General features: G+C 45.4%; 2 protein-coding genes across 3 annotated transcripts in view; one reads left to right on the top strand and one right to left on the bottom strand.

Annotated features, from left to right (window-relative positions):
• The window catches only part of LOC118384019 (dedicator of cytokinesis protein 2-like), a 158,357-nt gene that overhangs the window by 74,130 nt on the left and 66,918 nt on the right, over positions 1–17,309 (top strand). The gene's annotated exons all lie outside the window — the stretch shown is intronic.
• LOC118376428 (inhibitory synaptic factor 2A) overlaps positions 1–17,309 on the bottom strand; it is a 39,144-nt gene that overhangs the window by 5,319 nt on the left and 16,516 nt on the right. For both annotated transcript variants that reach the window (XM_035763151.2, XM_035763144.2), the window contains exons 2-3: positions 7,421–9,445; positions 5,503–5,577 (exon numbers count right to left, since the gene is read on the bottom strand). In XM_035763151.2, the coding sequence (XP_035619044.1) occupies positions 5,503–5,577; positions 7,421–9,051 (1,706 nt within the window). In that variant the 5' untranslated portion in view covers positions 9,052–9,445. The remainder of the gene's footprint in view (positions 1–5,502; positions 5,578–7,420; positions 9,446–17,309) is intronic.

Genomic DNA, 17,309 nt, shown 5'->3' on the forward strand with positions numbered 1-17,309 from the left:
AATGTCGTTCTCCAGCTCAAATCATGAAGAGGGAAGCCTCCATCCCACGCGGTCTCTCTCTCTCTCTCTCTCTCTCTTTCTGTATCTCTCTCTTCTACACACTCTTCCCCCATCCCCTCTGTGTCCTGCTGAGTGTGTGATAACGCCATTACTGTACCATCAAGAAAATGACTGTATTGTTGTGTGTGTGTGTGTGTGTGTGTGTGTGTGTGTGTGTGTGTGTGTGTGTGTGTGTGTGTGTGTGTGTGTGTGTGTGTGTGTGTGTGTGTGTGTGTGTGTGTGTGTGTGTGTGTGTGTGTGTGTTGTGTGTGTGTGTGTGTGTGTGTGTGTGTTTCATAACCACAATAGAATGATCAGCGTCTTCCAATGGCCTCGAATGACTGTAATAATCCTTCTCTTCTGTTTGGATTAACTGTATGTTACTTTCCGTGTGTGTGTGTGTGTGTGTGTGTGCGCGCGTGCGTGTACCAGCATATCACTATTGGGAATAATAGAATATTACTGATCCTCTTTATTTAGGAAAAGAGAAATGGGACACACAGGCAAGGGGGGGGGAGAGAGAGAGAGATGCATTACATTTAAATCCAAATGTCCTGGGACGTCTACCAACACAGTGTGGTAGTCTTTGAGGAGTGTGCCCAGTGGTAATAGTAGATAATTACTAGATAGTTCATACTCAGGCAGTAGTGATTCAGGCTACTGCAGTAATGTATTCTATTTAACATTCACTTTGAACTTCACTGGGGGACTTCCTTGCTGTTCACTAGCTATTCAGGGACTTCCTAGCGGTCCTGTGATATTATCTGCCGAAACAGGTCCTGGGGGGGCCCCTGAGCTGTTTTCTGTGGCCCTGAGGGGCCCCTGTGTGAGCCGGTATCTCTGCCACACTTCCCTCCGGTCCTAATTATTCCTGATTAGATGTGAACTCCTGCTGTAGCTAATGTTGTTCCTGGTTACAGAAGGAGGAGGAGACGAGGGCGAGGAGGAGATCTGGTGGGCTGATAGCGAGTTAGCAAAGAGCTGCACGTCCTGATTGGTTAAAGTTAGAGTCCTTAATTGAAGCAATAACAAAGGGATGACCCCACCCCTGTTTGGGTAAAAAGCTGAGGGATGGGCCTGGAGAAATGTAACCACACTCAAATTCCTAGACAGAGCTATGGATGCAAGGACTGACCATCCATGATATAAAACGTCTTGCCGGTTCCTGCTTAACTTTCACCTGCTTACTTATTTCTCCTGGCCGAGTTGACCTAAGGCAACGAAGAAGAGGAAGGAAAAGGACTCCGAGCTAGGCTGAAAGGACGAAGATACACGGCTTCCTCTTCCTTGTATCCTGATAGCTGATGTCCAGTCGCTGGAAAAGGAACTTTGTGAACTCAGAGCTCGGCTTCAATCACAGAGGAATATCAGGGAATGCGGTACCTTTTGGTTTTTACTGAGATATGGCTTACAGACAATTCACTTGACTCTGCCGTTCAACCAGATGGCTTCTCCATATCCCGAGTGGATTGAACGGCGGCTACTGCAAAGACTCAGGGGGGGATCTGGTAAGTGTCTGGGGGAGGGGTATGTTTCCTCGTTAACAATTCCTGGTGTACCGGAGTTGAAAGCATTGCGAAATCCTGTTCATCAGAACTGGAGTTTCTGATGCTAAAATGCCGACCCTACTATGTGCCAAGGGAATACTCGTGGGTTATTATGACAGCTGGGTACATACCGCCACAAGCAAACACCAAGGCGGCACACAGCTAACTCAGCCATACCCCGGCCCCCATTGCGGCCAATCAGATCACGTCTCTCTGCTCCTATTCCCGCTTGCGAGCAGCAACTCAAGAGGGAGCCACCAACACAGAGAAAAGTGAGGCGCTGTACAGAGGAGGCAGACTCGATACTGCAGGATTGATTTGAGAACACTATTAGGAATAGGTTCAAAGATTCATCCACCCAGGACTCATCCATTAACATTGAGGAATATACAGTATTTCGTCAGTTACAAGATTCAAGTGTTGATGATGTTGTACCCACAATAACAAGCCCGGACTGCAGCATTGAATGTCAGCAGAAGGAACCCCGATGACTCTGTGGCGTGCGACACGTACAAGGCATGCAGGTATGTGCTCCCCAAATCCATTAGGGAGGCAAAAAGACACAGACTCAAACTTGAATTGATGTTCGACAATTCAAACCAACTCGCTTTGCATGTGTCAAGAGCTACATACTATCACAGATTACAAAGGCAAATCCAGCTGTGCGGTGCCCACCGAAGCCCCCCTCCCAGAAAAGCTTAACACATGCTATGCTCGCTTCGAGTCAGACAATACTGAGCCATTCAGGAGGACTCTCGCCGCTCCGGACGACCAGGTGCTTTCGCTCGCCGAGGCTGAAACTCTAAAAAAAAAACTCTAAAAAGAGCTAATACTCACAAAGCCGCCGGCCCACATGGGATCCCTGGCTGTGTCCTCAGAGTGTGTGTTGACCAGCTGGCTGGCATCTTGTGGGACATCATCAACCTGTCCCAGGCTGTAGTCCCCACCCGCTTTACGGAGACCACCATCATCCCAGTGCCCAAGAAGAACAAGGTGACGTGCCCAAATGATTATTGACCCGTTGCTCTCGCCTCAGTCATCATGAAGTGCTTCAAGAGGCCGGTCATGGCCCACATCAAGGTCAGCATGGCAGGCACACTTGACCCACTCCATTTTGTCTACCACTCCTACAGATCCACAGAAGATGCCATTGCCACCGTTATTTACTGGGCCGTTACATTTGGACAAGAGGAACATCTATGTGAGAATGCTGATTCTGGACACCACCCTCTGCAACTGGATCCTGGACTTCCTGATGGGCAAACCAAAAGCTGTGAGGAATGACAACAACACCTCCTGCATACGGACTCAACACATGGGCCCCCAGGGGTGTGTCCTTAGTCTTCTGCTGTACTCTCTGTTCACCCACGACTGCGTGGCTTTGCACAGCACCAACAACCACGGTTGTAGGCCTGATGGGCAACAACGACGAAACAGCCTACAGGGAGGAGGTACACTACATGACAAAAAGTATGTGGACACCTGCTCGTCGAACATCTCATTCCATAATCATGGGCATGAATATGGAGTTGGTCCCCCCTTTGCTGCAATAACAGCCTCCACTCCTCTGGGAAGGCTTTCCAATAGATGTTGGAACTTTGTTGCATTGATTTGCTTCCATTCAGTCACGAGAGCATTAGTTAGGTCGGACACTGATGTTAGTTGATTAGGCCTGGCTCGCAGTTGGTGTTCCAATTCATCCCAAAGGTGTTTGATGGGGTTGAGGTCAAGGCTCTGTGCAGGCCAGTCAAGTTCTTCTACACCGATCCCGACAAACCCTTTCTGTATGGACTCGCTTTGTGCACGAGGGCATTGTCATAATAAAACAGAAAAAGGCCTTCCCCAAACTGTTGCTACAAAGTTGGAAGCACAGAATTGTCTATAATGTCATTGTATGTTGTTACATTCAGATTTCCCTTCCCTGGAACTAAAGGGCCTAGCCCGAACCACGAAAAACAGCCCCAGACCATTATTCCTCCTCCAACAAAGTTTACAGTTGGCACTACATTCGGACTGACTGGGGCTGCTCTAGGAGGGCAGAAATTTGACGAACTGACTTGTTGGAAAGGTGTCATCTAATTACGGTGCCACGTTGAAATTCATTGAGCTCTTCAGTAAGGTCATTCTACTGCCAATGTTGGTCTATGGAGATTGTGTTGCAGTGTGCTTGATTTTATACACCTGTCAGCAATGACTATGGCTAAAATAGCCGAATCCACTAATTTCAAGGGGTGTCCACATACTTTTGTATATATAGTACCAGTCAAAGGTTTGGACACAACTACTCATTCCAGGGTTTTTCTTTATTTGTACTATTTTTCTACATTGTAGAATAATAGTGAAGACATCAAAACTATGAAATAACACGTGGAATCATTTAGTTACCCCCAAAAATATTTAGTAGCCACCCTTTCCCTTGATGACAGCTTTTGCACACTCTTGGCATTCTCTCAACCAGCTTCATGAGGTAGTCACCTGGAATGCATTTCAATGAACAGGTGTCCTCTGTTAAAAGTTAATTTGTGGAATTTCTTTCCTTCTTATGCATTTGAGCCAATCAGTTGTGTTGTGACATGGTAGGGGTGGTATAGAGAAGATAGCCCTATTTGGGGGAAGAAAAAAAAAGTCAGTTTTATGGCAAGAACAGCTCAAAACGACAGTCCATCATTACTTTAAGACTTGAAGGTCAGTCAGTTTCTTCAAGTGCAGTCCCAAAAATATGATGAAACTGGCTCTCACAAGGACTGCCAGATGAAAGGGAGGCTCAGAGTTACCTTTGATGCCGAGAATAATTTCATTAGAGTTAACTGCACCTAGGATTGCCGCCCAAATAAATGTTTCAAGTAACAGACACACATCTCAACTTCAACTGTTCAGAAGAGACTGTGCGAAACAGGCCTTCATGGTCGAATTGCTGCAAAGAAACTACTACTAAAGGACACCAATAAGAAAAATACCAAGAAACACGAGCAATGGACATTAGACTGGTGGAAATCTGTCCTTTGGTCTGATGAGTCCAAATTTGAGATTTTTGGTTCCAACTGCCGTGTCTTTGTGAGATGCAGAGTAGGTGAAAGGATAATCATCCTGACTGTTTGCATCACGGCCTGGTACGGCAGATTTTCCGTCCACGACCGCAAGGCCCTCCAGCGGGTGGCGAAGACGCCCCAGTACATCATTGAGACTGTGCTCCCACCCATAAATAATCAAAATAAGAATACAAGCAGCATTATCAAGGATCCCACGCACCAACTCCAGCCACGAGCTGTTCTCTCCCTTAACGTCGGAGAGACAATATCGGAACATGAGGTCTGATACCAACAGGTTGAGAGACGGTTTCTATCTACAAAACCATCAGACTGCTGAACACTTGAACTGGACTGAGCACCTGCTCTGATTCTCCACACCTTAGCACACATGCACTCACTCATACACACACCCACACAGACATACACCCACACAGACATACACACACATATCACAACTACTGCTACTACTGCTCTTATTATACTGCTCAGTTTATACAATGACCCCCCCCCATCCCCAATACTCATTTAAATATTGTTGTATAAATTGTGCCTTCCTGTATTATAATTCTGCTACAATCTTTATTCTATTCTACTGCCATTTACTTTATGTTTTTTGTATTCTTATATTTTATTATTTATTATTGTTGTTGCACAGTCAAGATGGAGCCTGCATTTTGTTGGACGGTAATACACCGATGCAAATCCTGTACATACAGCTCATAAAACGTGATGCTGAAACTGAAGCCATCTGCTAGTGGTTCGAGTGTACACCGTAGACTGTGGGTTGGGTATACTGTTATATTATTAGCAAAGTGTGTGTGGATTTTGATATATAAAAAGAAGTGAAATGGTATTAGCATTAATGTGGTATCAGGAAGGTGTTTTACCTGTATATGATGCAGGCAGTCTTCTGACAGGTGGGGCAGTTGTTGATATCCTGTCCAGTTCTGTAAGAGCAGCGCCTAACACAACGGCAACAACAAGAAGGACACGCAAACGTCGGGATGTGGAGGAGTACACAGGAGAGCGTCATTAGTACTACCCCCAAACAAACAGACAAGACACACATTCACACACAGACACAAAGGGAGCACAAGACACAAACTTAAAAACAGCACCAAAACTTTAACTTAGCACTGTGCCAAACACGCACACGCACACACACACAAATTCCACAGAGGAACAAAGTGTATCCTGTCGTTGTGTGTCTTGCTGTGCCCCTGAAACATGAATTGCGTATCTTCAATCATAATCTGGGAGGGATTAGTTTGGTATTATAGTGAGCCGTCAACCCAAGAGGAACTGACAGAGAGAAGAGGGAGGGAGGGAGTGAGGAAGGAAGGAGTAGAGTGGAGAGAAGATGAGAAATAAAAAGAAGAGGAGTGGGTAGAAGAGCAGAGAGGAGAGAGGGGAAATAAGAGAGGGGGTGCAGTCTGTTGTCGGGCATCAGGGGTGAGAGGGAGAGTGGGGACAGAGGGGAGAGAGGGGAAATAAGAGAGGGGGTGCAGTCTGTTGTCGGGCATCAGGGATGAGAGGGAGAGTGGGGATAGAGAGGAGAGAGGGGAAATAAGAGAGGGGGTGCAGTCTGTTGCCGGGCATCAGGGGTGAGAGGGAGAGTGGGGACAGAGAGGAGAGAGGGGAAATAAGAGAGGGGGTGCAGTCTGTTGTCGGGCATCAGGGGTGAGTGGGAGAGTGGGGACAGAGAGGAGAGAGGGGAAATAAGAGAGGGGGTGCAGTATGTTGTCGGGGATCAGGGGTGAGAGGGAGAGTGGGGACAGAGAGGAGAGAAGACAGTGATGGAAAAGAGAAAACAAAACAGAGTGACAGGAAAGAGATGAGAGAGTGATGTACTGATTGACAACAGAGGTAGCGGGTGAGTGGAATGTAGTGAAAGGACAGAGGGTGAGGGGAGAGGAGCGGAGGAGAAGTCAGCTCTATATTGTATGGAGGAAGAAGTGATTCATATCAGGAGAGAAGGAAAGAGAGAGGGTGGTAATTAAAGATAGAGGGATGAAGAGGGAGATAACGGTGGGGTGGGTGGAGGTGAAAAGAGATGAATAGCATTCTTCAAGAAGAAGAATGAATGTGAATAAGGAGAAAGTAGAATGGGAACAAAGAATAAGTAGAAAATTGGACAATTTCCAAAATGAGAGCGTGGGAGAGATTTGGGTGAGAGAAATAAGGAGATGTAGAAACGAAGAGAAAGAGATGAGGGAGAAAGAGATGGAGGGAGAGAGAGAGAGAGAGAGAGAAATGAGGAGGAGAGGGAAACTGAATGAGAGGGAGAGAGGTCGATAACTTAAGTTGACCTTAAAGCCTGAGGGAGCAGCCATGACATAAGGAAGTAGTTCTGCCTGTAATTACATGGACCATATGATAGAATGCCTACAGAGGCAGAGCAGCGGAATACACCACAAAGGCAAGAACTGATATTTACTTTTATACAGCAGGGTTTATTTAGAAAGGTGTTCTGTACACATATCCCTGTGGGTGTTCTGCTGTGCTCTGTAACACTGCAGCAATAACATTGTGCATACAGTACATCACAGCCCCTGCAATACTCCCATGACCTTAAAGTGCATTACCAAGCTGAAAGCATGCCAGTTTTACATTGGAGTACATTCTTTTACATTTTTACATTCTCAAAGGCACTCCCATACGTTCTCACATACATGCTTTCTCCGTCCCTTGCACACTCAGTCTCTCACTCGCTCGCTCGCTTCTTCGCTTTCATCTTCCTCTCTTCTCTTTCACTCGTTCACTCTCTCTCTCTCTCTTACTCACACACACACGCTCCTCTCTCACCCTTCGCTGAGGGCCTTGCTTTTCTCCAGGTCTTGGATAACATTGAGGAGGACTTTGATCTTCTCCTGGTTGGAGAGCAGACTCTCTTCCACGCTGTGAAGATGCCCGTGGAGGCCCCCCGACACACACCCCTGTACCCCACCTGGTAACCCCGCCATACCTCCTGGTGCCCCATTGCACTGTGGGGCCACATGGGCAGCATGCAGAGCATTTGCATCTTTTGATTGGCCAGGGGTTTTGGAGTCTTCTTTTTTGATTGGTTGTGCTGGTGGTATTTTGGAGAGCCGGGAGGGGGTGAGGGGTGTATGTTTGGGTTGGGTCTGAAGGACAGGGGGTGCTGGTTTTGGGTTCACCTGGACAGTGTGGTAGGGGTTGGGGGAGCTTTTAGGTGGGAGATGGGCAGAGGCCGAGGATTTTTTGCCTATGAGGAGGACTGGGGGTGGTGGCTTGGGGGTGACTTGTGTCGATGAGTTTGGCGGTGTGTGTTGGTTGTCAGATGACGTCTCTGTGTTTTTGTCCGGTAAAGACTGTGTAGCTGGAGTATTTCGTGTGGATTTATTTGGCCTGGATGTGTGTTTCTCTGTGGTGTGTGAGTGTGTGTCTGCTGTCTCTGTGTGTGTTTCTTTCTGATGTAACCTGGGTAAACTGGGTTCTGGGTCTGTATGTGTGTGCTGTGCATCCTTAGTGTTGGAGCATGTGGGCACAGGTGAATATTTCCTGAGCGTGTGTGTCTTTTGGGTTGTGTGTGGAGAGGGAAATGTCTGAGTTTGTGTTTGAGTGTTCTTCACAGCTTTGTGTGTGGTTGGTGGTGTGTGTGTGTGTGTGTTCAGTACAGGGGAGTCTTTCCGGTTCTGGTTGAGGAGTACGGACTGTTTCCTGGGAGGATTCGGGAGGGTCTGGCTTTCTGTGATCTTGTTGGCCGCTCGCCTGCGGCATGCAGTTGCCATGCAAGTGGGTGGGGCCTGGGACTGTCTCCGCCCGCAGGTTCCACAGAGACGGGGCGATGATGTCATCATTCTACAGGGCCTTGGAGGCGTGGCGTGAGAGCTCACAGAATGAGACACACTCCCTGACCTCAGCACAGGGCGAGACTCCTCCCCTCTCAGAGACTGAACCCTCCTCCTCTCTCTGATTGGCTCGTTCCCCTCGGCACCCTCAGTACATACCCCACCCACCACCTCAGGGGCAACCACGCTCCCATTGGTGTATCGAGACGTCCGTTTCCCGCTGGACCTGTGACCAGACTCCCTGGGATTGGTCCTTATGGTTTTGATCTGACAGTAGACCCCGCCCCCTGACCCCTGTGACCCCATGTCGTCCTGTGTCAGACTGTTGATTGCATTCTGACTCCTCTCCTTGGAAACGGCAAAACCACCGCTGCCGCCACTGCTGCACGAGTTACATGAAAAAACAGTTTCCGAGGGCATGGTCAATACCGTGGTGACATGGTTGTTACTCCTTGTCTCTGGGTGCTGCGTACTGGTTGGCTGGTTGAGTTTGATTGACGGGAGGGTCCTAAGGCCAGGGGAGGTCTGCACCCCCACGCTGCACAGCGGACCCCATCGCACCCCCGCCAGGGGCACCCCGAGCGCAGGCACTGGATTGGTCGGATCAGCCACCCTTCTACCCATAGCTCCGGCTCAGCCCCCAGAGGAGCTGGAAGTGAAGGAGCCACTCTGTGACATCACAGTTGGGGGAGGCAGTCTTATATCTGAGTGGAGAGATGAGTTACTGGTCTCTGTGTTATCCAAGTGTGAAGAGTGTTTTTGAGAGAAAGAGAGAGAGAGAGAGAGAGAGAGAGAGAGAGAGAGAGAGCGTATGAGTTACAGTGTGTGAGACTACTGATGCTTTTTTGCCATAGAATCCATGGTGGTCCCAATTCTGCCTCTGTCACTGGTATGACGTCACCACTCAGTCTGGCGATTGGTCCTCGTACCTCTGGGTCATTAATGAGCATGTGATTCAGTTCTTCATTGGATGAGAGAAGAAGGGTATAGCAGTTCTTCCGTCCATCTCTTTTTCACTCTGCAGAAAGAAGAGAAGAGGCTGATTTAGCTGAGACCACTACAGCTCCAGTACCACTTCACTTGCTGCATGGCTCCATAATCACTCTCTCCACTCCAGGTGGTAAATACCCAGGTTTTGTCCCGAATGACGTGGGCCAGCAGGTAGCCTAGTGGTTAGAGTGTTGGGCCCAGTAACCAAAAGGTTGCTGGATTGAATCCCCGACCGACAAAGTCAAAATCTGATATTCTGCCCCTGAACAAGGCAGTTAACCCCACTGTTCCATGGTAGGCTGTCATTGTAAATAAGGATTTGTTCTTAACTGACTTGCCTAGTTAAATTAAGGTTAGCCATGATGTTCTTTTATAGTAGGCCTACACAAATGTTGTAGTGCACTATATACTGTAGGTAATAGTGTGCCATTTGCGACACCCCCACCACACACACACAAAATGTTCAGTTTCTGATGTTATTCACAGGTGCAGTGGAATGCTTGTGTTTCTGGCTCCAACAGTGCAGTAGCACATAGCAATAAAAAAAACAATATACACATAAAAATATACAATTACAAAAAAAATCCGAACGAGCAATGTCAGAGTCCGGAATATACTTATATATACATGTAATTAATGTTTTTAGCTTCTCTCTAAGAATGGAAGTGCCCAGGTGGGAGGTGTCAGGTTGTGCATGTCTGGGAGGCTTGTGAGACGCCGTTAGAATATTAGCAAGCAGCGCTAATGACCTCATTAGCCTCTGACCGAGGGGTGCTAGCATCAGACACCATTGTTTACTAACTGCTACCATGGCAACGTCTGTGTGTGTGTGTGAAAGTTTGCGTGAGTGTACATGAGTACATACAGTATGTGCATGTTCATTTCTGAAATAAACTGTTGCTTGCAGATAAATATTTTGACAGAGCTATTTCCTGTTTTTTTTTTAAGTCTGGCAAGGACATCTTACGAGAGTCTGTGTGAAAGAGAGTGGCATATTGAGAATATGAATATTTTGTCATGAGAGACTTGGCCGTGGGACTTGGACTGTTTAACTCTATTTAAAGTCATTTCTCTGTAGTTAATTTTTTTGGAATAGTCTTTCCTCAGACACACAGACATTCCGACACCTGCTGCAGCAGAGAACATAATTAGTCGAAACACACACATTTGTCCCTATTACTGTACAATATAATGTGTGTGTGTGTGTGTCCTGACCTGCCATGTCTTGCTTTACAATTGCATCACCAGCAAGTGTACAAACCACTGAGCCTGACCTTTGAACCCTGTTTACTATCAATAGAGCAGCCAACCTTATCCTCAAAGCTTACACACACATATACAGTATATACACTACCGTTCAAAAGTTTGGGGTCGCTTAGAAATGTCTGTGTTTTGAAAGAAAAGCAAGTGTTTTGTCCATTAAAATAACACAACATTGATCAGAAATACAGTGTAGACATTGTTAATGTTGTAAATGACTATTGTAGCTGGAAACGGCAGATTTTTTATGGAATATCTACATAGGGTACAGATGCCAATTATCGGCAACCATCACTCCTGTGTTCCAATGTCACGTTGTGTTAGCTAATCCAAGTTTATCATTTAAAAAAAGGCTAATTGATCATTAGAAAACCCTTTTCCAATTATGTTAGCACAGCTGAAAACTGTTATGCTGATTAAAAAGCAATAAAACTGGCCTTCTTTAGACTAGTTGTGTATCTGGAGCATCAGCATTTGTGAGTTCGATTACAGGCTCCAAATGGCCAGAAACAAAGACCTTTCTTCTGAAACTCGTCAGTCTATTCTTGTTCCGAGAAATGAAGGCTATTCCATGTGAGAAATTGCCAAGATACTGAAGATCTCGTACAATGTTGTGTACTACTCCTTTCACAGAACAGCGCAAACTGGCCCTAACCAGAATAGAAAGGGGAGTGGGAGGCCCACTGCATAACTGAGCAAGAGGACAAGTACATTGGAGTGTCCAGTTTGAGAAACAGACGCCTCACAAGTCCTCAACTAGCAGCTTCACTAAATAGTACCCGCAAAACATCCGTCTCAACATCAACAGTGAAGATGCAACTCCGTGGTACTACTGAACTATATACATTGCCAGTCAAATGTTTGGACACACCTACTCATTCAATGGTTTTTCTTTATATTTTACTATTTTCTACATTGTAGAATAATAGTGAAGACATGAAAACTATGAAATAACACACATGGAATCACGTTGTAACCAAAAAAAAGTGTTAAACAAATCAAAATGTATTTTTTATTTTAGATTCTTCAAATTAGCCACCCTTTGCCTTGATGACTGCTTTGTTCACTCTTGGCATTCTCTCAACCAGCTTCACCTGGAATGCTTTTCCAACAGTGTTGAAGAAGTTCCCACAAATGCTGAGCACTTGATGGCTGCTTTTCCTTCACTCTGCAGTCCAACTCATCCCAAACCATCTCAATTAGATTGAGGTCAGGTTATTGTGGAGGCCAGGTCATCTGATGCAGCACTCCGGCACTCTCCTTCTTGGTCAAATAGCCCTAACACAGCCTGGAGGTGTGTTTTTGGGTAATTGTCCTGTTGAAAAATAAATGATATCCCCACTAAGTGCAAAAGAGATGGGATGGCATATCGCTACAGAATGCTGTGGTGGCCATGCTGGTTAAGTATGCCTTGAATTCTAAACAAATCACAGACAGTGTCACCAGCAAAGCACCCCTGCACCATCACACCTCTTCCTCCATGCTTCACGGTGGGAACCACACATGCGGAGATCATCCGTTCACCTACTCTGCGTCTCACAAAGACACGATGGTTCAAACCAAAAATCTCAAATTTGGACTCATTACACCAAAGGACAGATATCCAACAGTCTAATGTCCATTGCTCATATTTCTTGGCCCAAGCAAGTCTCTTCGTATTGGTGTCCCTTACATGCTGACCAGACCAGACACGTCGCGTGCGCGAGAATCGCAAAATAAATTCAGAAATCCATGTTATTCTATTATTGCACCCACACTGCTCGCGCGCACCAACGAGCATCTTCAACGCCAAGGGCTAAAATAGAACTCATTCCTATTTCTGATGGAGATCGCGCTGAAAGTCCTGCCTCTCCCATCTCTTCATTGGTTTATAGAAGCAGTTACCCACATGTCATCTCTTTATTGGTTATTCCCACGTGGGTGACTGAAAGACGAACTGTTTTTCCGGTAGTCGTGGTAATACAATGAAAGTTGAGATGCGATCACCATATAAGTTAAACAACGAAAAGCCTGGAAGGAGGAGAGATGACTAGAAACGATTCGGTTGGCCGTTTTATGTGTGGATTAATTGTTGGAGTAGAGGACCTTGTGCATTTCAGGTAAAATAACAACTCAATGTTTATATCCCAGGACAAATTAGCTAGCAACAGCAAGCTAGCTAAATTGGACAAATTAACGTTAGCTAGCAAGTGCAAGCTAACTAGCTAAATTGCCATACATGTTTAATGATATTCAACCTGTCCCCAAATTAATGTCATTGGTTCAGAGTTTGTTTTGATATTTTAACCTGCGTGTCGTGATTGCGTTTGGTGTGGGGGGACAAAATCCATTTATGCATGATAGCGCACGATGGCACATGCGCGCAGCCGGTTTGGGTTCCGTGTAAGTAGTGGTTTCTGTGCAGCAATACGACCATAAAGGCCTGATTCATGCAGTCTCCTCTGAACAGTTGATGTTGAGATGTGTCTGTTATTTGAACTCTGTGAAGCATTTTTTTGGGCTGCAATTTCTGAGGCTGGTAACGCTAATGAACTAACCCTCTTACAGCAGAGGTTACTCTGGGTCTTCCATTCCTGTGGCGGTCTTCATGAGAGCCAGTTTAATTATTGCGCTTGAAATATTCCAGATTGACTGTCATTTCTCTTTGCTTAATTGAGCTGTTCTTGCCATAATATGGACTTGTTCTTTTACCAAATAGGGCTATCTTCTGTATACCACCACTACCTTGTCACAACACAACTGATTGGCTCAAACGCATTAAAGAAGGAAAGAAATTCCACAAATTAACTTTTAACAAGCCACACGTGTTACAGTTTTTTCCAACTGCTTACACACGTTTTCAAAACTGTCTCCTTTTCTTCAAAACTCTACACACAATTCCCAAAACTGTCTCCTTTTCTTCAAAACTCTACACACAATTCCCCAAACGGCACACACAAAATGCAAAATGCCTCACATCTCCTTCACAATGTAACACTGCATTCAAAATGCCATAAACACATGTCAGAATGAAGCATTTGCATCAAATGGCAAACACTGCTTTCATAATAGTACATTTTTGGATATACCATGTAAACACTGTTGTTCTAAATCTAAAGCTCTTTGGTCTTTCATAGGCTTATATCTACATATCAAGACAATGTTCTACGGTGAAAGTAATCTGCTGAGAGGGGTAACAAGTACACTGTAAACACCAATGCAATGTAGAAACAGAAAATATTTATTAGGCCAAACATGACTTAATACAGTAGCATACAACAAATCCATAAACATATTTACAGTTTTTTTCCAACTGCCTACACACGTTTTCAAAACTCTACACACAATTCCCAAAAACGGCATACAACAAAACCATAAACATATGTCAACCAAAAGTATATTCTTTAGAATACTGTAAAGAACACAATTGTGTGTGTGGGGTCCCGGGGGGGGGCAGTCCAGGAATTGATAGGGGGGCAGTCACCAGTGCTAAGCTACACTTTATCTCTTCTCCGGCCTGGGTCTGGCCACAATACTTTGTCCACATCACAAGATAGGTTTTCTCTTGCCAAACATCGAGGGAAGTATCTCCTGGCATGGCGTATCCAACCTTGGACAGAGGCAACCTCTATGTCCCCACATGGAGGGAAGTATCTCCTAGCATGGCGTATCCAACCTTGGACAGAGGCAACCTCTATGTCCCCACATGCGTCCTCCATTGCCTGGAGAAGCGACATGCGGGCATAGGGTTGACGATCATACACTTTCCTCTATGGGATTTAGAAAAGGTGAATATGGGGGTAGGTACAAAACTACAAATTCTGGATGGGTGGCAAACCAGTTTTGGACCAGAACAGCCCGGTGAAAACTAACATTGTCCCATAAAACCACAAATCTAGCAGTCTCCTGATCTAGATCAGGGACAAGCATTGTGTAAATTGCATCCAGAAAAGTGAGCATATGGCCGGTGTTGTACGGACCCAGTGTGGCATTGTGATGGAGGACCCCGTTTTGAGTGATGTCAGCACACAGTTATATTACCCCCACGCTGTCCAGGGACATTGGTAATTGCCCTCTGTCCTATTACATTTCTTCCGCGGCGCCTGGTTTTGGTGAGGTTGAAGCCAACCTCATCCACATAAATAAATTAATGGCGAATTACATGGGCATCCAGCTCCAATACTCTCTGTAACAGACAAAAGGATATACAGATGAGTAAATATGGTCTGAAGTACTGGAAGTAGTGTTGCATACATACCTCTACAAAGTCATGTCGCATATTCTTGACTCTGTCAGAGTTTCTCTCAAATGGCACCTTGTAAAGTTGTTTCATCGTCACTCGGTGCCGTTGGAGGATGTGTTGTATGGTCGACAGGCTTACAGCACTGATGTTGTTAAATATGGTGTCATTATTCAAGACATGCCCTCTTACCTCCCGAATCCTAATTGCATTGTACATCTGTAAACAAGTGTCCTCGTCCTCCATGATGTCTTTGCCTTTCCACTCTGTACAGAATTCAAACACAGTATGTGTTCAGCATAGGAACTGTAAACAATGTACAAAAAAAATGTAGTACAGCATGATAACCAACCTCATTCATTCAATGCAGTGCAGTAAATGGATGGTTTAGAGTTACAAATGTTCATGCAATACTATGCAGTCATATGTATTTTACAGTACATTACTGTAATGCTAAAATAGTCATTAGATAGTTGCATACCTGTTCTCATTTCTGAAGGTTCGAATTATAGACGCCACTGTAAATCGACTCAAGTTGGGCTGGACATGATCAACAAGTGTTGCCCTAATCTCATCAGAGATGGCTCTCCTTCCTTCTCTTCTTTGCCCTCGTCCTCTTCTTCCTCTTCCTCTTCCTCCTAGTCCTCTTGCTCTCTGTCCACTGTTGGCATCCATTGTTCAAAACAGGTCATCTGACCTTTGACCTATTTATAGGCTTATACTACAGTAAAGCAGTGATTGGTTAGTGATCAGTTAATTAAGCTATTAGTGTTTGCACATGTGAGGAGTGTGTGTGACCTGGTGAATAAGTGTAGCACTTTGATTGGTTGTGTTTGGAAAAGGAAAGCAAGTCACTTCCTGTTAGATTTTTGTGTTTTAGGTAGAGAATTGTATGTAGTGTTTTGAAAAAAAGTGTTTTATGCAATTGACAACTGAGCCAAAGGCTGAGAAATAGCTTATGGTTCTGGATATTTGGTGTGTAGTTTTGCACTTTGAGTGAGAGGTTTCAGAAATCGTGTGACATGAAAAGATTTTGTGTGTAAGCAGTTGGAAAAAACTGTAATTGAAATGCATTCCAGGTGATTACCTCATGAAGCTGGTTGAGAGAATGCCAAGAGTATGCAACGCTGTCATCAAGGCAAAGGGTGGCTACTTTGAAGAACACTTTTTTGGTTACTACATGATTCCATATGTGTTATTTCATAGTTTTGATGTCTTCACTATTATTCTACAATGTAGAAGAGTAGGAAAATGAAAGAAAAACCCTTGAATGAGTAGTTGTGTCCAAACTTCTGACTGGTACTGTATATATAGTAAATAAGCTTTGAGGATAAGGGCGTTATATTTATTAATATTTTTCTCTCTCTCTCTCACACACACACACACACACACACACACACACACACACACACACACACACACACACACACACACACACACACACACACACACACACACACACACACACACACACACACACACACACACACACACACACACACACACACACACACACACACACACACACACACAGTGCAGATGTTTACTTGTATGCTCTTTACTGAGACACGTCCTGTGGTGTAGATTGAGTCATCCCGTGCAGGGAATGCATAAGGAGACACAGGAGAAGAAGGTACTGAAGCAAAAGAGGAGATGGAGCGAGGAGAAAGGGATGGGAACAAAGCACAGTGGAGGATAGAGGGGGTAGAGAGGGAGGTCTTTAAAGGAAGGCAGACGATAGAAGGATAAGAGGAGATGGAGCGAGGAGAAAGGGATGGGAACAAAGCACAGTGGAGGATAGAGGGGGTAGAGAGAGAGGTCTTTAAAGGAAGGCAGAAGATAGAAGGATAAGAGGAGATGGAGCGAGGAGAAAGGGATGGGAACAAAGCACAGTGGAAGATAGAGGGGGTAGAGAGGGAGGTCTTTAAAGGAAGGCAGAAGATAGAAGGATAAGAGGAGATGGAGCGAGGAGAAAGGGATGGGAACAAAGCACAGTGGAGGATAGAGGGGGTAGAGAGGGAGGTCTTTAAAGGAAGGCAGAAGATAGAAGGATAAGAGGAGATGGAGCGAGGAGAAAGGGATGGGAACAAAGCACAGTGGAGGATAGAGGGGGTAGAGAGAGAGGTCTTTAAAGGAAGGCAGAAGATAGAAGGATAAGAGGAGATGGAGCGAGGAGAAAGTGATGGGAACAAAGCACAGTGGAGGATAGAGGGGGTAGAGAGGGAGGTCTTTAAAGGAAGGCAGAAGATAGAAGGATAAGAGGAGATGGAGCGAGGAGAAAGGGATGGGAACAAAGCACAGTGCAGGATAGAGGGGGTAGAGAGGGAGGTCTTTAAAGGAAGGCAGAAGATAGAAGGATAAGAGGAGATGGAGCGAGGAGAAAGGGATGGGAACAAAGCACAGTGGAGGATAG

The sequence above is a fragment of the Oncorhynchus keta genome, chromosome 4 (genome assembly GCF_023373465.1).
Source record: "Oncorhynchus keta strain PuntledgeMale-10-30-2019 chromosome 4, Oket_V2, whole genome shotgun sequence".
Lineage (NCBI taxonomy): Eukaryota > Metazoa > Chordata > Actinopteri > Salmoniformes > Salmonidae > Oncorhynchus > Oncorhynchus keta.